The sequence below is a fragment of the Strix uralensis genome, chromosome 23 (assembly GCF_047716275.1).
Source record: "Strix uralensis isolate ZFMK-TIS-50842 chromosome 23, bStrUra1, whole genome shotgun sequence".
Lineage (NCBI taxonomy): Eukaryota > Metazoa > Chordata > Aves > Strigiformes > Strigidae > Strix > Strix uralensis.
The window spans coordinates 8074432-8095230 of record NC_133994.1 but is presented as its reverse complement, the minus strand read 5'-3'; the positions used below and the strand labels follow the sequence as shown (position 1 = coordinate 8095230).

The 20799-nt window shown below is 59.8% G+C and overlaps 3 protein-coding genes across 9 annotated transcripts; 1 reads left to right on the top strand and 2 right to left on the bottom strand.

The window, feature by feature from the left end:
• Positions 1-1421: 1421 nt before the first annotated feature.
• On the bottom strand, positions 1422-11935 carry LOC141954084 (zinc finger and BTB domain-containing protein 17-like). Of its 3 annotated transcripts, none has more exons than XM_074893227.1 (17): positions 11812-11935; positions 10371-10469; positions 9762-9879; positions 7331-7537; positions 6974-7162; positions 6554-6721; positions 6300-6416; positions 5634-5872; positions 5406-5548; positions 4759-5059; positions 4550-4637; positions 3896-4012; positions 3660-3780; positions 3408-3538; positions 2611-2826; positions 1901-1990; positions 1422-1798 (listed from the first exon to the last, which is right to left on the bottom strand). In XM_074893227.1, the coding sequence occupies exons 2-17, from the start codon at positions 10374-10376 to the stop codon at positions 1518-1520; spliced, it is 2532 nt and encodes an 843-aa protein (XP_074749328.1). In that variant the 5' UTR covers positions 10377-10469; positions 11812-11935; the 3' UTR covers positions 1422-1517. The 3 variants fall into 3 exon arrangements, with proteins under 3 accessions (XP_074749328.1, XP_074749329.1, XP_074749330.1); XM_074893228.1 differs by having other exon boundaries at positions 11863-11920; XM_074893229.1 differs by lacking the exon at positions 10371-10469 and having other exon boundaries at positions 11863-11880.
• Positions 11936-13666: 1731 nt separating this feature from the next.
• On the bottom strand, positions 13667-15232 carry LOC141954087 (heat shock protein beta-7-like). Of its 2 annotated transcripts, none has more exons than XM_074893238.1 (3): positions 14997-15232; positions 14606-14742; positions 13667-14188 (listed from the first exon to the last, which is right to left on the bottom strand). In XM_074893238.1, exons 1-3 carry the CDS (start codon positions 15121-15123, stop codon positions 14003-14005), a joined length of 450 nt encoding a protein of 149 aa, XP_074749339.1. In that variant the 5' UTR covers positions 15124-15232; the 3' UTR covers positions 13667-14002. The 2 variants fall into 2 exon arrangements, with proteins under 2 accessions (XP_074749339.1, XP_074749340.1); XM_074893239.1 differs by having other exon boundaries at positions 14606-14739; positions 14997-15231.
• Positions 15233-15498: 266 nt separating this feature from the next.
• Positions 15499-20753, top strand: LOC141954086 (chloride channel protein ClC-Kb-like). 4 transcript variants are annotated; one of them, XM_074893234.1, is made up of 19 exons: positions 15500-15784; positions 15874-16002; positions 16118-16246; positions 16342-16481; positions 16595-16672; positions 16778-16856; positions 16950-17075; positions 17201-17285; positions 17377-17478; positions 17979-18063; positions 18152-18328; positions 18417-18486; positions 19216-19326; positions 19425-19638; positions 19730-19863; positions 19948-20039; positions 20141-20224; positions 20342-20428; positions 20524-20753. In XM_074893234.1, exons 1-19 carry the CDS (start codon positions 15676-15678, stop codon positions 20560-20562), a joined length of 2070 nt encoding a protein of 689 aa, XP_074749335.1. In that variant the 5' UTR covers positions 15500-15675; the 3' UTR covers positions 20563-20753. The 4 variants fall into 4 exon arrangements, with proteins under 4 accessions (XP_074749337.1, XP_074749335.1, XP_074749336.1 ...); XM_074893236.1 differs by lacking the exon at positions 15874-16002 and having other exon boundaries at positions 15499-15784; XM_074893235.1 differs by lacking the exon at positions 17377-17478.
• Positions 20754-20799: the final 46 nt, after the last annotated feature.

The following is a 20799-nucleotide window of genomic DNA, read 5'->3' as shown; positions in this document are numbered from 1 at the left end:
GTCTATTTTTGGGGAGCTTTTGCGGGGGGTTGGAGGAGATGAGTGTCCATCTGGGTGTGCAAGTGTCCGTCTGTCCGGCTGGACGTGCAACCCCTGCTCTGTCTCGTGTGTGTGTGTGTGTGTGTGTCCCCACTCCCGGGGTGGGGTAACGGGAGTGGGACAGACACACGGACGGGTGCGCATCCAGATGGACACACGGACAATTGGCATGTACAGCCAGACACACCGGTGGTTGGACAGGCGGATGGACACACGGACAGTGGCAGGTCCAGCTGCCTCCTGCACCCCCTGGCACAAACCCTCCAAAAATGGAATTTTTGCCCTAAAGCCCTGCTCAAAACCCAGCAATTTCACACCCCCCGGCTCCTCTGTGAGCAGGTTCAGGCCCTTTGAGCCCCCCCCCCCCCCCCCCCCCCGCCCCAGCAGCCGTGTGTCCGTCTGTCCAGCCCCACGTCTGTCATTCAGGCCCAATCCTGGCTCCAGGCACACGGCTGGGGGTACGGACAGACAGACGGACACATGGACAGTGTGTGTGTGGGGGGGGGGGGTGGTAAAGGGGCTGATCCTGCCCCGTGTGCCCCAAGTCCTGGCTGGCTCCATGTCCGTGTGTCCGTCCCCCCACCCCAGGGCACTTGGGGGGGGGGGCGGGGTTCAGGCCTGATCCCACCTCCAGGGTCCCCACGACCCCCCGGGGTGGGTTTGTGCCCCTGGTCCTGCCCTGGGGTGCCCCAAAAAGAACCTGGCCCTGGCCCCTCCCCCCTGCAGAGCCCCACGGGGTCCCTCAGCCTCCCTGGGTGTCCCCGTGCCCCCCGCCCAATGCTGGGGGACACAAAGCCCCCTCAGCCCAGCACTGCAGCTGGGGGGGACACAGCTGGAGCCTGCGCTGCCCCCCCCCCACCACGGAACCCCCCCACACACACCCCCCTGGGTGGGGAAACAGCGCTGGGGGGGGGGGGGGGGGGGGGGGGGCGGGGACGACAGACAGACGGACAGACACATGTCCCCAGACCCCTGTGCCCACCCACCCTCTCAGCAGGGCCTGGGGGTGTCTAGACCCTGGAGGGGGGCACCAGGACAGGGCCAGGCTCACATCCCCCCCCCCCCACCCCCTTGACCCTGGGGCACCAGCAGCACCTTTTTATCCTTTTTTTTAACCCAAACCGGGTTCCCCTCTGCCTCCAACCCCCCTCCCCTCAGCCCAGGGGAGCAGGACGAGGGGCTTTAACCCCAAACCCCCCCTTGGCTGCTTGGGGGTGGGCGTGTGCAAACCCTAAACCACCTTTTTTAACTTTTCATCCCCATTTTCAAGGGATTTAACATTTCAGTAATCGCGGGTGGGCTCTTCCACCCCGACACATAATGGGGGGGGGGGGGGCACAAATTGCCTGCAGCATCCCCCCCCCGCCCCCCAGCATCAGCCATTAGAAAATATTGCAATTTATTCCATCTCCTTCCAGAAATACACTTTTTACACCATTTCCAAGCAGCTTTTTTAAATAGAAGGGGCGGGGGAGGAGTCACTGAGGGGGGGACTGACCCTCCCCAGCAGCGGGCGCAGGGGCCAGGGGGGCAGCGGGGGGCTCGGGGGGGGCGTCGCGGGGGCGGAAGAGCAGCTCCCCGGCGGGCAGGACCTGCTCAGCCTGCCAGGCGGGGCCGTACTGCTGGTAAAAGTCCGTGTCGGCCTGGAACATGACGAGGGCCTGAGCCGTGTGGATGCGGACGTGCTGCGCCAGGCTGCTGGCGTCCAGGAATTTTTCTCCGCAGGAATCGCAGGCGTAAAGGATCTGGGTGTTGGGGTCTGTAAAAAAAAAAAAAAAAAAAAAAAAAAACCAATAAATAAAAAGGGGGGAAGGAGGCAGCCGACCTCCCGCCCCCCCCCCCAACCCCTTCCCCTTCTCACCTGCTTCTTGTACTTGTTTCACCGCTTTGGTGATCTCGGCTTTAAGTGCCTCTGTCTCGTCCGCTGTCACTGCGGCCGCTACGGGGACCACTGCGGGGGGAGAGGAGGGGGAGGCGATGGCGAGGGCGGGGGGACAGATCGTCCCAGCTGGAGCAGGACTCGGGGTTTGGCCCGTCGCGGTGTTGGGGAGGGGGCTCCAGCCAGGCCGGGACGTTTCCCAGACTCAGGCTCCGGCAACGGGCGCTGCACCCCAGGGATGCGCTGCCAAGCGCCTCTGGGATGGCTCCGGGACCCCCAAGCTGCCCCCCACAGTTAAACCTCGCTTTTGGGATGGCTCTGGGACCCCCAAGCTGCCCCCCACAGTTAAACCTCGCTTTTGGGACGGCTCTGGGACCCCCAAGCTGCACCCCACAGCTAAACCTCACTTTTGGGAGGGCTCCAGGAGCCCCAAGCTGCACCCCAGTTAAATCTCGCTTTTGGGACAGCTTGGGGATGCCCAGGATGCACCCCACAGTTAAACCTCACTTTTGGGACGGCTCTGGGACCCCCAACCTGCACCCCACAGCTAAACCTCGCTTTTGGGACAGCTTGGGGATCCCCAGGATGCACCCCACAGTTAAACCTCACTTTTGGGACAGCTCTGGGACCCCCAACCTGCACCCCACAGTTAAACCTCGCTTTTGGGAGGGCTCTGGGAGCCCCCAGCTCACCCGTGAGCTGCGTGACAGCGGTGGCAGCCAGCGCCTCGGTGGCCAGCGTCACCATGTCATCGGAAGCCACCGTGACAATGTTGACCTCGTCCCCCTCCTCCGGCTCGAGGATTTTGATGCCCGCCTTGCCCTGATGCACCGTCTTCACGTGGGAGCGCAGGTTGTCCACCCGGTTGAAGCCGCGGCCGCACTTGTCACACAGGAACGGCTTCTCCCCTGGGGACGAGGTCAGGAATTTGGGGTGGTTGAAGGTTTGGGGGGGTGGTTAAAGATTTAAGAGGTAGTTAAAGGTTTAGGGCATGCTTAAAGATTTGGGGGGGTGGTTAAAGATTTGAAGGGTGCTTAAAGGTTTGGGGGAGTGGTTAAAGGTTAGTGGGGGTGCTTAAAGATTTGATGGGTGCTTAAAGGTTTGGGAGAGTGGTTAAAGATTTGAGGGGAGGTTAAAGGTTTCGGGGGAGGTTAAAGGTTTTGGGGGGGTGCTTAAGGGTTTGGGGGGTGCTTAAGGGTTTGGGGGGGTGCTTAAAGATTTGATGGGTGCTTAAAGGTTTGGGGGAGTCGTTAAAGATTTGAGGGGAGGTTAAAGGTTTCGGGGGAGGTTAAAGGTTTTGGGAGGGTGCTTAAGGGTTTGGGGGGTGCTTAAGGGTTTGGGGGGTGCTTAAGGGTTTGGGGGAGTCGTTAAAGATTTGAGGGGAGGTTAAAGGTTTCGGGGGAGGTTAAAGGTTTTGGGAGGGTGCTTAAGGGTTTGGGGGGGTGGTTAAGGGTCTGGGGGTGAGGCGGGGTGCTGTGGCGGTACCCACCGGTGTGGATGATGATGTGCTTGGAGAGATCCCCCACGTTGACGAAGGCTTTGTTGCAGACGCTGCATTTGTGGGGTCGGATATTATCGTGGTGGCGGATGTGGTTGGCCAGTTGGCTCGACTGTACGAACCTTGGGGGGACACACACACAAGATGGGTCACCACGATCCCCTGACACCTTCCCGCTCTGGCACCCAGCCGCGGAGGGGGGGAGTGGAGGTGCCCCCCGAAGTTCCCAGGGCGTCCCCTCACCTCTTGCCGCAGCGTTCGCAGACGTAGGGCTTCTCCCCCGTGTGCTGGCGCACGTGGGCGATGAGGGAGCTCGCTTGGGTGAAGGCTTTCCCGCAGATCAAGCACTGGCACGGCTTCTCTCCTGGGGGAAGAGAGGGAAAAGAGCGTGGGGATCAACAACCCGGGGATGGGGAGCCCGAGGCTCACCCAAAATCCCCCGAAGGGTGGGGGGAGCAAGAGCAGAGTTGTGTCCCTACCCGTGTGGATGCGGACGTGTCGCTGCAGCGCCCCGGGGTCGGCGAATTGGCGCTGGCAGTGGACGCAGACGTAGGGTTTCTCCCCGCTGTGGATCCGGAGGTGCCGTTTCAGGTTCCCTGAGAGCAGATGAGGCTCAGCCCTGGGTTGGGGGGGTGGCGTGGGGACCCCAGCACCCTCCCTCCATCCTTCCCAACACCCCCGTAGCTCCCTGGGGAAAGCCCATCGCTGTTTACGGAGCGGGGAGCGCTGATGCCTGGAGCCGAGGTCAGGGGGTAACGTGGTGGTGGGGACAGCCAGAACAAGCAGCTAAGGGACAGAGAGACTCTGCCAGGCTCATCCAGACCCCCCCCTCCGGCTCCGCAGCAGTTTGGGGAGATGGGAGGAGACACCCCCATCCCCAAAAGCTGGATGGTGGGCTCCTCCCAGGAGCACCCCCGGGGCGTGATCCCATGGGGGACATCAGCCCGGCCCCGCACGGGGAGAAATTCATGCGCCGCAACCGTGGCACCATGGTTAAAAGGTTTAAACCCTCCTGCGCCCAGGATTAAATCCTTTCTCTGGGTTCTGAACCCCCCTGGAGTGGTTCCTGACTCCCCCCCAAACCAGCCAAACCCCCGTCACTTGCACCTCACCACCTACCCACCCCGTGCTACCTGAAGTGGTGAACTGTTTGCCGCACTCCCGACACTTCAGGGGCCCGTCCGCGATGTGAATCTTCAAGTGAGCCTTCAAATTCCCCACCTGGCGACAGAGAGAGAGATGCAGAGAGCCCCCCACATCCCCCCCATCTCCCTCCAGAGGGATTGAACTGCCGTGGGTCCGGCTCTTCCCCGCCCCCCCCCCACCCCCACACCCCACTCACCTGGTTGAATTTCTTGTCGCAGTGGGGACACTTGTGCTCCTTGTCGGTGTCGTGGGTCTCCAGGTGCCGCATTTTTGAGGTGGGATCGGAGAAGGAGCGCCCGCAGTAGTCGCACTGGTAGGGTTTCTCCCCGCTGTGGACCAGCTGGTGCCGTTTGAGGTTGCCGGAGGTGGTGAAGAGCTTGCCGCAGTCGTCGCAGCGGTACTTGGCCTCCCCCGTGTGCCGTTTCTTGTGGAGGTTCAGCAGGCTGATGAGGCGGTAGCTCTTCCCACACTCCTCGCAGCCGTAGGGCTTCAACGGGCTGCGGAGGAAACGGGGTCGTCGCGTGGAACCGGTGTGCTGAGCCCAGCTCCACCGCCCCAGCTCAGCCCCTCCGGGTCCCCCAGGATGTCTTGCTGCAACACAAAAGGGAAGGACGGGGGCAGCTCCCCTCCCCTCCCACCCCAACGCACAAAGATTTGTTCTTTGGCAGCAAAATCCCCATTTTTTTAGGTGCTTCCGGTGTCTTTTTGTGGCTAGCGCTGTCCAAACGAGCTGCTGGGAGTCTCCAACCGTGCAGCACCAATGCCTCCAGAGGAGGGGTCGAGTCCTTACACCCTCATCCAAACCTTCCCCCACCCGCCTCGCGGCCCCCGGCATGGCCGTACCTGTGTGTTTTCTCGTGGGCTTTGCAAGCAGCCGGGTCGGAGAAAGCTTTGTTACACTCCCTGCAGGAAAAAGGTTTCTCGCCGGTGTGGATACGGATGTGCCGCTTGAAGTTGCCAGTGTGGGTGAACTCCTTCCCGCAGTCCTGGGGACACAGACGCGGCCGGTGACGCCGTGGTGGCCCCGAGGGACCAGAGATCCCCCCGCCGGGGGCCCGCGCCCGGCCTCACCTCGCACTTGTGCGTGACGGAGCCGTAGGCTTTCGTCTCAGTCCTGTCGCTGTAAGTACCCGAACGCAGCAGACGGGTTTCACCTGAGTTTTCCTGGCCGGAGTCGGTGCTCCCCGATTCGTTATCTTCAGCGTTTTCTCCGTTTTCTAACCGGGGCTGCTCTTCCTCAGGGATTTTAGCTTCCTCTTCCTCCTCTGCCGTCATCTCCCCCTCTTCATCCTTCCCCTCCAGCTTCATCTCTGTCAGCAGTTAGAAAACGGGGACACTAAAGATCAGGAGCAGCATCAGAGACACAAACCCCACCTGTATTTCCTAAGCCTGGGTTTAAGGCGGTGGGGATTAAACCTGCCCTACTGTACTCCAGGAAACCCCGGTACTCCATCACACAACACAGGCGCCTGGAGTCAGGTTGGATTTGCAGGTTATTAGCCCTAAAATCCAAAAGCCAGCGCAGAGAGAGGAGCATTTTCCAACCTCTCCTAGCTCTGCCCCACGGAAACTTGCCCCCGTGGGCTCTGCGACTCGCAGAAGACAGCGTTTGCACAGCAAAACTCACACTAACCGAATTATTTGCATGGAAAACAAGAGTCCAACCCTCGCCCAGCCCTGCTGGAGGGAAGGGGCAGACAGCAAAGCCCTCGCCACCGCCCTCGCCCACAAACACACCTCCCGTTTCGGTGCCCTGAGAGACGTTGCCCTTCGCCGCGGGGCTGCCGACCGCGCTCTCCACTGGCTGCGGGTGGCCGGTGAATTCGGTGTTGGGGCCCTCTTGGATGGCAGCATCTGCCCCCAGAAACAACAGAGTGTCTCAGGCACGCTCGAGGAGACAGGCAGGCTGCAGGCAGCAGAGTCTGGCAGCAGGACAGGGTGCGTTTTGGGGGTGAGAGCAGGATTTTGGGTGGCATCCCGTGGTGGCTCACCTTTTTGGCCACCCAGCTGCTCCGCCTGCCCCTCGGGCTGTGCTGCTGCTGCGGCCGCGGGCGTCTCTTCCTTCCCCTCCAGGTCAGGAGGAACTGGTTTTATTTTGTCGAGATCACCCGGTGCTTCTGCCACCACCGTCTTGTCCTCGACGGTCGCCTTGTCAGTCCCTGCGAGGGAAGAAGCAAATCGATCCAGCTTTTGGGGCCCAGGCAGGGGCTGTGAGAAGGATTCTCACATCCCAGAAAGATTCAAGGAAATGACAATTCTTCAACTGCTGGTGCCGCACAAGGGGATCAAACCCCATCCAGACATCCCAGATGTACCCAGGACGTGGGTTTGGCTGGTTGCCAGAGCACATGGCTGCTTCGTGGGGCAATTCTGAGTCTCCTCGGATGAGGGAGAGTGAGGAGGCTACATACCGATCTTGGCGGGGGGCTGCTGGCTCTCGGCGGGGCTTTCTGCTGGCATGGAGAGGGACTTGAGAGCGTTGCAAGCGCTGACAATCTCCTGCATCTGGAGGAAACCCGCCACAGCCAGCACATCTTCCACGTTGTCAGGGTTTAAGCTCAGCTTAGCCGTGTACATGAACTCCAAAACCTGACCCAAGCCTGCCAGGGAGGCGATGCAACCAGAAATAAGCTTTCACCTCTTGGCCACGCAATTTTGAAAAGCCCAAAGCGCACAAAATAACAGGCTGAAGAGCCTCCCTCAAACCCCACGCACCAAACCGCTTCATTTAAGCGGCTCGGAGGGATATCAGACAACCCTCTGCCTACCTGCTGCGTTGCTGATGTCGAGGTGCACCACGTCCTTCTGGTCGACGAAAAGCATCCTGAAATACTCGCTGCACGCCGCCAGCACGGCTTTGTGGGCCTTGAAGTTGATGCCGTCCACCACGAAGGTGCAGTCACACAGCAAACCCAGCTGCCGCTGCTGGTTCAGCTGTTCCAGGACTTGTTTGCTGTGCTGGGGGAATTCCATGGCTGCAGGGAGAAAAAAAAAAAAAAAACAACAAACCCGGGGCAGGGGAGTGAGGCAGGCGCCGAAACCCTGATGCCGCGTCAGAAAGGGCCACCAAGCAGGACAGATCACAAAGTCACGGATCAACCGCAGCCTGATCGCCCTGCTCGTTAAAAAACGTGGCCTGAAAAGCCTAATTTCAGCTCCTTGCTACAGCCACCTGCCTCCCCGCTACACACAACCCCAAAACCTCTCCTGTAGCAGCCGCAATGTCAACACAGGGCTGGAGAAAGAGTTCATTGAACAGTCAATATATTTTTTTGCCATCCTAACAGTATTTAAAATACATTTATTCCTCTTCAGCCGGCCCAAGCTGCGAGCAGGAACCCTGTTGCCTCTGCAAACACCAGTCTGCTGTCCCTCCGGCGAGCACACGCTCCCGCTGAGGACGCAGCACGGAAAACGTTCAAAATCTTCAAGCTCCTGCTCATTTTAGGCGCTCACATCACGATACCGAGGGATTTTTATATTTTCTTGTGTGTTTGGAGGGAATTCTCCCTGCTCAAAGCCCAGCTTCAGCGGAGGAATGCTGCAAACCCCAGGAAACACTGTAAAAGCCCATTTTTGAAGGAGATTCTCGTCAGCAAAGGTCGATCTGCTGCCACGTGTTGGGTTTTCTTCTGGGCTGCACCCGCAGGGCGCAGTGTAGAGAATGAAGGGTTTTCACTCGGCTTTGCTTTCAGAAAATGATTCCTCCGTGGGCAAAAGGGATTGTTTCATCGCTTGCCCAGCAAGCGATGAGCAAAGAGGGAGGAGAAAACAAACAGGGACTATCCACAGTTATTGTTCAACAGGGCAGGATGTTGCTAAAGCTCTGGCTGGTGGAAGAAACGAAGTTACAGCCACGGAAACACTCTTGGTTTTGATGCTAAGTCGATGCTTGGTGTCTCTCTAACGTTTTCCAGCCTGTAGCAGCTGCTTTTCCACTTTACCAGGTCTTAAAAACAGCACCAGGGAGTCTCAGGTCAAGGAAAAGTGACAGGTTTGGATCCAACAAAACCGCGTTGCTTCCAGGCAGCGGTGAGCACGTCCCTTCCTCCATGTCCCGTTGGAGCGTGCACAAGCGCGCAGCAGGAGAGCACCACGGGCAGAGGGAGCCTCCTCCTGTCTGCTGCGGGTGCTAGCAACGCGCTCGGTGAAAGATCTTCAACTCAAGGATCAATTTAGCTTCCAAAATCATTTCCAGCAGGGATGAGGAGCCCAGAAACCTCCGACAGCAACAGATCACGCACAGAGAGAGAGTTTCACTGTTTGTCTTTGCAGTTAACTCGCCACCACAACTTTCCCCCAGCTCTCCAAAACACGGGGTACTTTTTAACCAAACACCCACAGCCTGTCCCAAAATACATCCCTTGAGAGCCAGAAAAATCAGTATTTGTATCAAAATCCGCCTAAACCCCCGCATGAGTATGACCCTATAGGGTTTGCAAAGGAAGCTCTGGAAAAAAAAGGGGAGGATTTTCCCAGCAGGACAAACAACGCTGCTTTCCGTGCTTGGAAAGCTCTGTGCAGCAGGACCTGAGAAATCACGATGGTTTGATGCACTAAAAAAAGCTATTTTCAGTGATTTGTAGGAGGCACTTTACATCTGAATAATGATTTTTATCCCCAAGTGGGCTCGCCTCAGCTTTGCACCTGAGCTTTGCGAAGGAAGTAAAACCCCCAAAAACTCAACGCTTCCCAATAAACCTCATCTTTTCTGTGGTTTCCTCCATAACATCACGTTAGAGCTTCGTCGGAGCACGTGAGCGCAGCGGGACAGAGGTTGGGACAAGCTGTGTGTCACCCTCAGGCCTGAACCCAGCGCCCAACGTCCCTCAGCAGCTCAGATCACCTTTGTACATTAAAATCCCTGACTCCAAGCCTCAAAAATCCCAAATATCTGGATCAAAAATCCCACGGTGCAGCAGAAACACCACCCTGGTTCCTTGCCACCACTCGGGCAGGGCCAGTTCGCAGCTCCGGTGTTGAGATCAAATGGGATGCGGTGAAACGGGGATGGATCCGGGGAGGGCAAATGCCAAATCAGGCATTGCTGGTCCACCCAACTGCTAAATAAATCAGTTCCCGTTCGCACAAACCCATCGCTGTTGGCTGTTTAAGGTAGCAGTGCTGTCTGAGGAGCTCTGAAACACAGAGTTTTCACCTGAAAAACAAAGATAAGTCAGAATCGGTGCCTGAACTCACCCCTGCGCTGCCAGGAGCGGAGATATCCAGAGGACCAAGGCTGCGGGCGAGATGGATCCGGCTCTCCTCCACAGTTTTCCCCCTTTCTGGTACTCAAGTCAGTCTCTACGCAGCCATCCTGGGAGAAACGGGACAAAAAGCTCCATTTTAAAACCCAAACCTTGTGTGTTGAAGGCACCAAGGTCTGGCGTTACCAACCCAGGAGCGGGTACCCACCGATTTCAGCTCGTCGGAGGCACACGAGCGCCGTTTCCCCTCCTGCCCTCTCCCTGACATGGGTGTTGAGTCTCTCATTACCCGATTAATCACGGAAAAGCTTTGTTATGAGAACACCCACGCCCGCCGCACACGTTCGCAGAGATAAAATACAGCAGCTACAGTCCCAGGGAGCTTCCCACACGAGCTCCGTTAAGCTCTCTCGCTTATTAAAGACATTAACCTCTCCCTGTACCTGCCACCCAACTGTCTACCTATCAAAAAACCCCCAAAGCCTCAACAAATTGGAAAAAAATAGTGGTTTAAACATCGCCTTTTAATGCTGTCACCATCCAGCCACCCATTCTTATGCCGGGAAGATAAAAAGGAAGAGGGGGTTTACTTTCTGCCTACCGTCATCACCCTTCTTGTGTGTCAGCTCGGGGAACAAAGCAGCCCTAATCCCTTCAGTCTCTGCGAAGAGGAGTCTGTCCTCATTTCCAGTAACGGATTCTGCAATATTTTCAGTTAAAAAAATAAAAGTTAAGAGCTGATCTGACCAGAGCATTCAAGGTACAGATGTGCAAATAACATAAATTATGAAACAGAGAAGAGCTCTGGAGTTTGTGGTCAGCAGCAAAACCAGAAGGTAAGTTCACATTCTGCTGTAAGGGGGGGGAAAATGACAAGCAGGAAAAAAAACTTGTTGAAAAGGAACTAAAAGGAGAAAGACACGAGGAGAGAGATGAGCAGAGGCAGTCTGGACCACCCCCAGTGAACAGACACCCTGCAGAGCCCTCGGTTATTTAGTTTTCAGGCCCAGGGATACGCTCGTGCAGCTCCTGAGGTGGCTGTGCAGGCAGGGCTGCCCGCAGGTAACCGGAGCCCTGGGCTGCAGCAGGCAGGGAGCCAGCGGGGCCGCTGAGACATCGCCAGACCTCGAGCTCGGCCGTGAAAACCGCCCATTTCTGCAGCGCCTGGATGATGAACTACAAAACCTTCATCTCCTCACAAAAAAACCTGCCTTTGGTATGCTGCCCGATCTCTGAAATTTTGGCAGAAGCTTCTAATGTAGAAATGCAATTAAGGAAATGTGGTTTGTCCACGAAACGCGTCATCCGTGTCCAAAAAGCAACGCCCGCAGAGGGCACGTACAGCCAGTACAGGTTGTCATCACGCCAAAAAAAGACGCCAGAAGATGAGAAAAACCCTTTTTTCCCTGAGCTGCTGCATGATGCTTTGAAGTTTTCTCCGCTCTTCTGCTGGCGACGTCCTTGACGCGCAGGTAGGCAGCTCGGGCGGTGTCAGAGGACAGGTCTCGCGCGGTGTCGGCTGTCAGGGCTGTGTCCCTCACAGACGTCCCACCGTGTCCTGAGGGGATGGCGCCTGCCCCACACGTGGGGGGACAGAGCTATGCTCCTGGCCTCGCCCCAAATCACCCCACGGCTCCGTGGAGGGACACACGTCTCCCACAGAGGACACGGACCCCCTGGTGAGGAGCCCAGCAAGCACCAGCAGCCCCCCCGCTCCCCTCACGACAGCCGCCCTAGGCCTGAGGGGAAGTGCCACACGGAGTGGAGGGTGCAAATCCAGGGGGGATGAACTGCCACAGCCCCCCCTCGGGTGCTAAGGGGATGGGGGGGACCCCCACGCAGCCTCCCCTCAAAAAATCGGGGGCCGCACTCCGGAGTGCCCCCCAAGAACAGCTTCTTTTTGGGGGGACCCCGCAGGCAGCGAGCTGGGCCGCAGCCCCCTTCCCCTCCCAGCCCCCGTGTCCCCCCCAAGGCCCCTACCCAGGCCCCCCAGCCCTCTCCCAGCCCCTCCCCGAGCTACCCGCCGCCCCCCCTGCCGCTACCTGCCATGCCGGGCTGGGCGGGAGCCTCACACCACCGCCCGCAGCGCTCACCGTGACACGGACCAGACAAAGGGCGCCGCCATCTTGACGCCGGGCGGAAGCGGCGTCGCCCCTCTCCGCCCACCGACGGGGCCACCGCGCGTGCGCGGCGCGGCCATTGCGCATGCGTAGGCGGGGCGGTGACGGTGGTCACGTGGTACCGCCTTCTGTTTCCCGCCCCCCCCCCCCCCCCCCCCCCCGCGCCTCAGGAGCGCCGCCATGACAGTGCGAGCGTGGCGGGTGGAGGGGGGTCGGGAGTTTCTAGGGGCTGCTTGGCCTCAGGGCTGGCCCTGTGGCTCCGTGAGGAGCAGAGGGCCCTGTTCCTCCATGCTGTATGCTCCTGAGGGCTTCTGTCCCCGCTCCGAGGTTGCCCACACCCCAGTAGGCCAAGGTGTCAGGCAGCCACCATGATGGCGGCTGGGCGTCCCCACAGGGAGCGAGCCTGGTGGTGTGGTCCCAGCGGGTCAGCACAGCTCAAAAAGCTGTAGATGTTGCCTAAGGTGGGCCCTTTGCGTGGGCAAACCTCCCCTTGCAGGTGTGTAGGGACAGGTGGCGTGAGGAGGCCTGTGTGGCTTTGAAGGCAGCTGTTCACCGGTGTGCGTTGGAAGGTACCGGTGAGTTTGGGCAGGTGCAGGCAGCAGGCAGCCCCAAAAATGTAATATTCCTATCAACCTGTTTTCCCCTAAGGCCAGATTTCGCGGCCTGGCTGCCAAAAATGAGTCTGTAGTGGGGCCAAGCTGCTGCGGGGTTTGGCGCTGGGGCTCTGAGCCGTCCCTTCACCTGCTCCGTGGCGCAGAAATCTTTCCCGTGCAAAACCAGCCGGCTCTGGGGAGAAAAAGGGCTTTTTAACTTCCTCCTTTTGCTGGAACTTTGTGGGTGAGGGCCACCTACTAGCCTGTCACCACTAGATGGCAATCTGTGACCGCGGCGGGTGGCTTCCTGGGTGCTGGGGTGCCCTGGGCGCCCAGGGTGGCATTTTGGGGCAGAGCAGACACATCCCATCACAGAGGATCAACGGCACGACATCACCGCTGCTCCCTGCCTCCATGGCTCCGATTTCCTAAGCTGTGCTGGGGGCTTTTATAGCCATTAAGAGGTTTTTTAATAACTTTTAAACACTTTGTTCCTCGCAGCGTCCTGCGGCAGGGAGTCCCCTGAGTGACCGGTAGTGCCGATAGACAAACCACCCGAGGAGATGATGGAGAGGGCGTTTGTGTGTGTCCCCAACACTGCAGGTGTGTAAATGCAAGTCACGAGTTGTTAGGGGACAAGCAGGGACAAGTTGACCTCAAAGCTTGTGCAGCAACACGAGCCGGGCGGCGTGTGGTAGCTATAAACAGTCGCTCGCCCCGGACGGGTGCCTCGCTGTTGTTTGTACACATGGGGAGATGGAGCTGGGCCCTCGAAGGGGATTTGGGGGAGCTTTTGGACCCCTAAAATGAAGCCCCTGGGGTTGGCAGCCAGGCTGGGACCGTTGTCCTGGTTCATGCTGCTGCTTGGGGCTTCCCTGAGGGTGATGGGTGCGGGTGGACGAGGGGAGGAGGAGGATTTGGTGACCTTCCAGGTGGGCTGGCGGCTGAACAGCTGAGGGAATGGCTCAGAAATAGAGCGGCGGGGAAGAAATGAGTCACCTCGGGCTGGAAATAAACGGGGCCGCGGGCACCGGAGGGGAGCTGGGATGGCTCCTTGTCCATGTTTTTGTCAGGAGGAGGAAATGCTCACAGTACCCCTTACTGAGACACCCCTCGGGGCTGAACCTGCAGCCATTCTGGGGGAAAAGCATCAAGAAAACATTAAAAAACTGAGGAGGCAGCAGTCAGGCATTCTCAATAATTTATCACAGGCTGTATATACAGAGACAAGCTCCAGTGGAGGGTTGGGGAAGGGAACCTCACTCCTCGCTCCCGGCAGGGCTCTTGGCATGCTGGATCTTCCCCATCAACCCTCACCGGCTAAAAACTGCCAGAGCCCGGAGCCGAGACTTCCCTCCGGAATTTCTCCGGTGGGCGACGGGATGCGTCTCTCCACGCCAGCCCCTCGGCATGGGTCTGACCCTGCGGGGGAGCATTCCCGTTCCCTACCCCATGTCCCACCTCCTTCCCAAGCCACCCAAATAATTAATGAGGGGAGGGGAAATGGGATCCCCAACCCCTCAGATCTTGATCTCAGTCCGGAAGGTTTGCTGGACATGGTCGGTGTGCTTGGCGGGCTGTCGCTGAGCCCGGATAGTCAACGTGCCGTCGTCCCCCAGCGAGGACGACACCGATGTGGGGTCCACGTCTTCGGGCAGCTGACATTTGTGGGTGAAGGTGTTCATGACGGTGCCATCCGCGGCCAGCTGGGGAAAAAAAATGTGTGAAAAGGGACAGTTTTGGGGTGCAAACAGGACAGGGGCTCATTTTTCCCTCCCCTTGGGTGAGGTTGGTGGTCACGCCTTGTGTGTGGTGACAATATTTATCTCCCCGAGGGGACGGGCGGGATGTGGGTGGCATTGGCGGGGAGACAAAAGTCCTGTTTTTTGTTGCCACCCCCCTGGGAGAAGGGTGATTACAAGGCATGAGTTTGTTGGGTCTCATGGGCTTTGCGAAATACAGGGCGAAAAGACAGGGAAATGGTGAATTAAACCTCACTGTGGTTACGGCCAGGGCCATTAGGGAGTTGGATGGGAGCTGGGGGAGGTCTCCATGTCCCCCAGTTGAGGATTTTGGGGTCCTGCAGACTTTGGGGGTGAACAGGGAAGGGAGGGAGAGCCCACCTTCTCAGCGTGCACCTCGATCTGGTTGTTGGAGGTGGTGACGATGATGTCCTCGGGGGCAAAGTCGCTGACATCCACCGTGAACTGATAGGTGTTGCCCAAGGTCTTCACCGTGCCGGTGTTGCCGGGACGAGCTGCTGGCAAGGAGGGGGGGTCACAGCCACGGTTCGGTGGGGTGTCCCCCCCCCTCCAAAACGCCTCTCAGAGTCACGGTCACAATTTGGCAGGGGTCCCCCCTAAACGTCTCTCCCACAGCTCCAAATCTTGCCCAAACCCTCCGGGACAGGGATGTGCCAGCATGGGGGGAGAAGAGGCATCACTAACCCCACCTTCACCCCATCTCCCAGCCTTAAAAATGGGGTTTCACACCCCCCCCCCCCCACAAACTCACCTGGGAACCCCAAGGTCTCGCCGCGGGGCCGGACAAAGCTCCCGAAAAGCTCCATAGTGCCGGCGGGCGATGCCGACCGGTGAAAGCTGCGCTCCGATCGGAAAGCAGCCGAGGATGTCACGTTCATCCACTGCTTCCCCCCCAAAACCTCTGACCCCCAGCTCCCGCCGGGGAGGAAGAGCGCAGCCCCCTTCCTCGTCCTCCTCCCGGGGAAGGCGAAGCGGGGTTATTTCGGGGGGGGGCAGCTTGACGAGCTTTTTAAAGCCTCGTTAAGGCGCCCGGCCGCCTGCCAGACCTCTCATAAAACGAGCTAAATTTAGGTCTTGCGCCGGAGACGGTGGAAATTTTTCCCCTCTCCATCCCCCCCACTCTCAACACCATGGAATGCGATGCTGGCATTCCTGCCTATTATTAAGGAATAATAATGATAATTAATTAAAATACTTATTAAATACTCCCTACCCTGGGATGTACTTGGGGACTGGGAGCTTGGAGGTGGCAGCGGGGGGGGGAAAAACCCAGCTCGCTCCGGCCAGAGCGGGTCTGTCGGCTTCGTCAAGGTCGTTTTTAATGAGCTCGCTTGCAAACTCAGTCTGGCAGCGGAGGCTGAGGCGGGAGGACCGGCAAGGGAGTGCTGAAAAAAGGGGTGGGGGGTCCTGCCCCCCAAAATATCCCTGAGATGGAGCGCCCCGTTCCCGGGGGGCTGCGGGGAGAGAAGGAGGAGGAGAGGGTGCTGGTGTCGCAACAGAGCTGGAGACCCTGCCCTGAAGCCCGGAGGAGGCTCCGAGGTGAGACCCCCACACAAAGGGGGGGACCTTGGGTGTAAGGGGGTGTTTTTTGGGGGGTCACCACCCCGTTGCCCCCCCCGCCCCTGCAGGGTGCCTGGAGTGGGTGAAGCGGCAGCTTTTCCGTGTCGGGGAGGACTGGTATTTCCTCTTCGTCCTGGGGGTCCTCATGGCCACCATCAGCTTCATGATGGACCTTCTCGTCTCCAGGCTGTACGAGGGTAAATGTGGGGCTCCCCTGGGGGGTTTGCCTGGTGTTTGAGGGTTCACCAAGGGGGGGGGGGGGGTTGTCTTTGGGCTAGCGGGGCATCTCCCCTCTCGCTGCTTCTTCTCCAGCCCACCGGTGGCTTTACCAAGAGGTCGGTGACATCTTAGTGCTCAAGTACCTCTCGTGGACCATATACCCCACGGCGCTGGCGGCCTTCTCCACCGGCTTCTCCCAAAGCATCACCCCGCACTCAGGAGGTGAGCCAGCTGCACCCCAACCTCCCCAGCTCCCCAAAATTCCCCTCTGGTAACAGGAGGACCCTGAAAACATGGATATTGCTCCCCTGGCCCAGGCTCTGGCATCCCGGAGCTGAAGACCATCCTGACCGGCGTGGTGCTGGAGGACTACCTGGCCATCCAAAATTTCGGAGCCAAGGTGGTGGGGTTGACCTGCACCTTGGCGTGCGGCAGCACCATTTTCCTCGGCAAAGTGGTGAGGGATCCCCCCCCCCATCCCAGTTCCCAGCATCGCCGGCGGTTTTGGTCAGCGCCGGGGTGGCGGTGGGGGGGACGCTCAGCACCGTGTCCCCCCTCCTCGGCACCCAGGGTCCCTTCGTCCACCTCTCGGCCATGGCCGCAGCGTATCTGGGGAAGATGCGGACCTCGGTCACAAGGGAGTATGAGGTGGGGATGCTGCCCTCACCCCCAAATTAGGAGGGTTGTATTTTACTCCCTTCCCCCCCCCCCCCAAAAAAAAATGGGGTTATGGCTAACCCCCCTGCCCCGCAGAACAAGTTCAAGCAGAACGAGATGCTGGTGGCCGCGCAAGCCGTCGGGGTGGCCACGGTTTTTGGGGCTCCCATCAGCGGTGAGGACTGCCCCCCCCCACCCTTGGGACCCCCAAACTGCCCCCCTAAAGACCTCCCAACTCCCCCCCCCCCCCCCCCCTCATTTTTTCCAGGGGTGCTTTTCAGCATCGAGGTGATGTCCTCCCACTTCGCTGTGCGGGATTACTGGCGGGGTTTTTTTGCTGCGACCTGTGGCGCCTTCATGTTTCGCCTCCTCGCAGTCTTCAACAGTGAGCAAGGCAAGGCAGGGTGGGCAGGATGTGCCCCCCCTTCCCCTTTACCCCGTGGGGGTGGGGGGCTGTAGCATTTTTGGGGTACCCACCCCCAAAACCATGCACTCATTCCTCTACCCCCCCCACCCCAGAAACCATTGCCGCTATTTTTAAGAGTGACCTCAGGATTGATTTCCCGTTTGACCTCCTGGAGACCTTCTTTTTTGCGATTTTGGGGTAAGAAGGGCCCTGCCTGTACCCCTGCCTGTACCTGCCTGTACCCCTGCCTGTACCCTGCCTGTACCCCTGCCTGCCCTCTCCTCCGCAGGGCCGTCTGCGGGCTCGTGGGCTGCGCCTACCTCTTCTGCCAGCGCTGGCTGCTGGCGGCCGTCAAGGAGAACTGGCTCACGGCCAAGCTGCTGGCCACCGAGTCCGTACCGGGCGTCTGTCTGTCTGCACCCTGAACCCTGCGTGTCCGTGTGTCCGCTGCATGCAGCCTGCGTGTCCCCCCCATGCACCCTGCACGTCTGTGTGTCCGTGCTGTGCGGCCTCCACGTCTACCCTGTGCGTCTGTGTGTCCCCCCATGCACCCTGTGTGTCTGTGTGTCCCCCCCACCCCGGCACCCTGCGTGTCCGTGCGTCCACCCTACACACCCTGTGCATCAACCCCATGCACCCTGCGTGTCCGTGTGTCCCCCCCACGCACCCTGCGCGTCCACCCCACTCACCTTGATTGTCCATGTATCCCCCCACGCACCCTGCGCGTCCGTGTGTCCCCCCCCCCGTGCACCCTGGGCATCCCTGTGTCCCCCCCCATGCACCCTGCACATCCACCCCGTACATTCTGGGTGTCCATATGTCCCCCTCCACATACCCCGTCTGTCCATCTGTCCCCACGCCCCCCCAGCCCTACCTCTCCCCCCCCTCCAGCAAGCCCGTCTACACGGTGCTGGTGGTGCTGGCCCTCGCCTCCATCACCTTCCCGCCGGGGCTGGGGCAGCTGATGGCCTCCAGGGTGAGTTGGGGGGCGGGGCTGGGGCTCCCCAGGGCACCCCAACACATCCCAGTGGGTGCTCAGGATGTCTGTCTGTCTGTCCTTCCAGCTCACCATGAAGGAGTATCTCATCTCCCTCTTTGACAACCGCACTTGGGGCACACTGGTCCCCAACGCCTCCTCGGTGACCAACCCCCCCAGCATGGACCCCCGGGGGCTCTGGCAGGAATGGTGTCACCCGTCCACCACCATCTTCGGCACCTTGGCCTTCTTCCTGCTGATGAAGGTAGCCATGCCCCCCCCACACCCCAGTGTGTCCCCCCTCCCTGAGATAGTGTCCCCATGGGGATGACCCCCCACCTCTGCCCCCCCAGTTCTGGATGCTGATCCTGGCCACCACCCTGCCCCTGCCCGCTGGCTACTTCATGCCCATCTTCATCTACGGTGAGTTGGGGTGTCTGCTGGCCTGGAGCGAGGGGGGTTTGGGGGGGGGAAGCCACCCCGGGAGTGCATCTAGCCCTTGGAGGGGGGCTACAGGAGGTGAATCCAGCCCTAGGGGGGTACATCCAGTCTGGAGGGGGTACAAGGGGTTTTATTCAGCCCTGGGGGGGGTACATCCAGTCGGGGTGGGGGGGGGGGGTACAGGGGTTTTTTCAGCCCTGGAGTGGGGGTACATCCAGTCTGGGGGGTTACATCCAGTCTCGAGGGGGTTACAGGGGTTTTATTCAGCCCGGGGGGGGGTGTGGGGGTGGGGTTTAAATAGAGTTGGGAGGGTACAGGGGTTTTATTCAGCCCTGGGGGGGGTACATCCAGTCTGGAGGGGGTACAAGGGGTTTTATTCAGCCCTGGGGAGGGTACAGGGGTTTTATCCAGCCCGGGGTGGCGGGGGGGGGATACATCCAGTCTGGGGGGGGTTACATGGGTTTTATTCAGCCCTGGAGTGGGGGTACATCCAGGCTGGGGGAGTGTGAGAGTTGTATCCAGCCCTGGGGGGCGCTGCATCCAGTCTGCGGGTGCGGTACAGGGGTTGTATCGAGCCCTGTGAGTTGGGGGGGCTGCATCCAGCCCCAGGGGGGCTGCAGGAGGATGGTCATGTCCAACTGCACCATTCCTGGGGGCGGGGGGGGCTCCTGGGGTCTCCCCATCTTCTCTGCCCCCCCCCCGCCATTTTAGGAGCTGCCATCGGGCGCTTGCTGGGGGAGATGGTGGCCCTGCTGTTCCCCCGGGGCCTCCGTTCAGAGGGGGACCTGCACCCCGTTATCCCCGGTGGCTACGCCCTGGCTGGTGAGTCGCTGGGGAAGGGGGGGGGGGGGGGACACACCCATGGGTGGGCGACACCCACCACTCATATACCACCCCCCTGCCCCCGTTCTCCACCACAGGTGCGGCCGCCTTTTCAGGCTCAGTGACCCACGCCATCTCCACGGCTTTACTGGTGTGCGAGGCCACCGGTCACCTGGGCCACGTCCTCCCCGTCGTCCTGGCCGTGCTGGTGGCCAACGCCATCACCCAGAAGCATCAACCATCTTTCTATGATGGCACCATCATTGTCAAGAAGCTGCCCTACCTGCCCCCCATCCGCAGCCGGCACATGGCGTAAGGCCTCCACCCCCCCCACCCCTAAAAAAAAAAAAGCAACATATTTTGGGGTGATTGATGGAAATTTGCGGGTTTTATGGCTCACCAGGTCTTACCAAGTGGTGGTGGAGGAGTTCATGGAGCGTCGGGTGGTGGCCTTGGCCATGGGTGATGGCTTTGAGGAGGTGCTGGTGGCCTTGGATGCCTCCGCTGACAGCGAATACCCCGTGGTGGAGAGTGCAGGTGGGATGTGGGGGATGAGGGGGGGGTCACTATGACCCGCAGAGGACACACACACACGTCACCGGGCTTGTCCCTGTCCCCCAGGGTCACCCACGCTGGTGGGCACCGTCAGCAGAACCCAGCTGGTCACCTTCCTCCAGAGTCACGAGCATCCCCAGGCCCCACAAGGGGAGAAGGTAAATGCAGGGGTGAGGGGTGGGGGTGTGTGTGTGAGCCCCTGCCCGCCCCCAAAAATGCTGTTTTTCAATCCAAAAATTAACACATCACCTTCCCCAAGCTGGCCACTGCAGGGACGCTTGGGGACAGCTGCACCGTCGAGCCCATCATCCTCCAGCTCTCACCGTGGACCTCCCTGCACCAGGTTTGAGTGGGGGACCACAGCAAACACCCCCACCCCCCCCCCAAATTGTGTGTCACGGTGAGGGGATGCGGCAGGGGTAGCTTTGTCCTCACGTGTCCCCGTTGTCACCTCCCCAAGGCCCATCACCTCTTCGAGCTGCTGAAGCTGCAGCGCGTCTTCGTCACCCGCTGCGGGGAGCTGGTGGGAGCTGTCAGCCGAGTGGAGGTAAAAGGGGGGGGGGTGGACACAAAGGGGTGACAAGGGGGGGGGGGGACAAGGAGGGGACAAGCTGCTGCTCCACCTCCTCTGTCCCCTTGCAGCTGCGGAGGGCGATCGAGGAGCTCGCCAACCCCAAGTGATGACTTTTGGGGACTGCAAGGGACATCCCCCTCCCCGGGATGTCACCCATGGAAAGAGGGGGGGTCCTACCCACCCCCCAAAGTGATGTGGGTCACCCCGCGCCCCCCCCCCGGGGAAACCCAGATGTCTGGGAACTGGGGGGCGGTTCTCCAGCAAACCGTGCTCTTGCATTAAATACATCAATCCCGCAGTGCTTCCTCTTCCTCCTCCTCCTCCTCCAGCCCTACGGAGTTCAT

What these genes read in the sequence shown, in the direction of transcription:
- LOC141954087 (XM_074893238.1), bottom strand. Translation starts at nt 15,123, where the DNA reads ATGAACGTGACATCCTCGGCTGCTTTCCGATCGGAGCGCAGCTTTCAC. An exon ending in CGAGACCTTGGGGTTCCCAG is followed by an intron (nt 14,743 to 14,996) that starts GTGAGTTTGTGG and finishes CCTCCTTGCCAG; the next exon opens with CAGCTCGTCCCGGCAACACC. An exon ending in TCGAGGTGCACGCTGAGAAG is followed by an intron (nt 14,189 to 14,605) that starts GTGGGCTCTCCC and finishes TTTTTTCCCCAG; the next exon opens with CTGGCCGCGGATGGCACCGT.
- LOC141954086 (XM_074893234.1), top strand. Translation starts at nt 15,676, where the DNA reads ATGGAGCGCCCCGTTCCCGGGGGGCTGCGGGGAGAGAAGGAGGAGGAG. An exon ending in GGCAGCTGATGGCCTCCAGG is followed by an intron (nt 18,064 to 18,151) that starts GTGAGTTGGGGG and finishes CTGTCCTTCCAG; the next exon opens with CTCACCATGAAGGAGTATCT. An exon ending in GAGCTGTCAGCCGAGTGGAG is followed by an intron (nt 20,429 to 20,523) that starts GTAAAAGGGGGG and finishes GTCCCCTTGCAG; the next exon opens with CTGCGGAGGGCGATCGAGGA.
- LOC141954084 (XM_074893227.1), bottom strand. An exon ending in GCGACAAGAAATTCAACCAG is followed by an intron (nt 4,638 to 4,758) that starts GTGAGTGGGGTG and finishes CTCTGTCGCCAG; the next exon opens with GTGGGGAATTTGAAGGCTCA. An exon ending in TGCGAACGCTGCGGCAAGAG is followed by an intron (nt 3,539 to 3,659) that starts GTGAGGGGACGC and finishes TGTCCCCCCAAG; the next exon opens with GTTCGTACAGTCGAGCCAAC.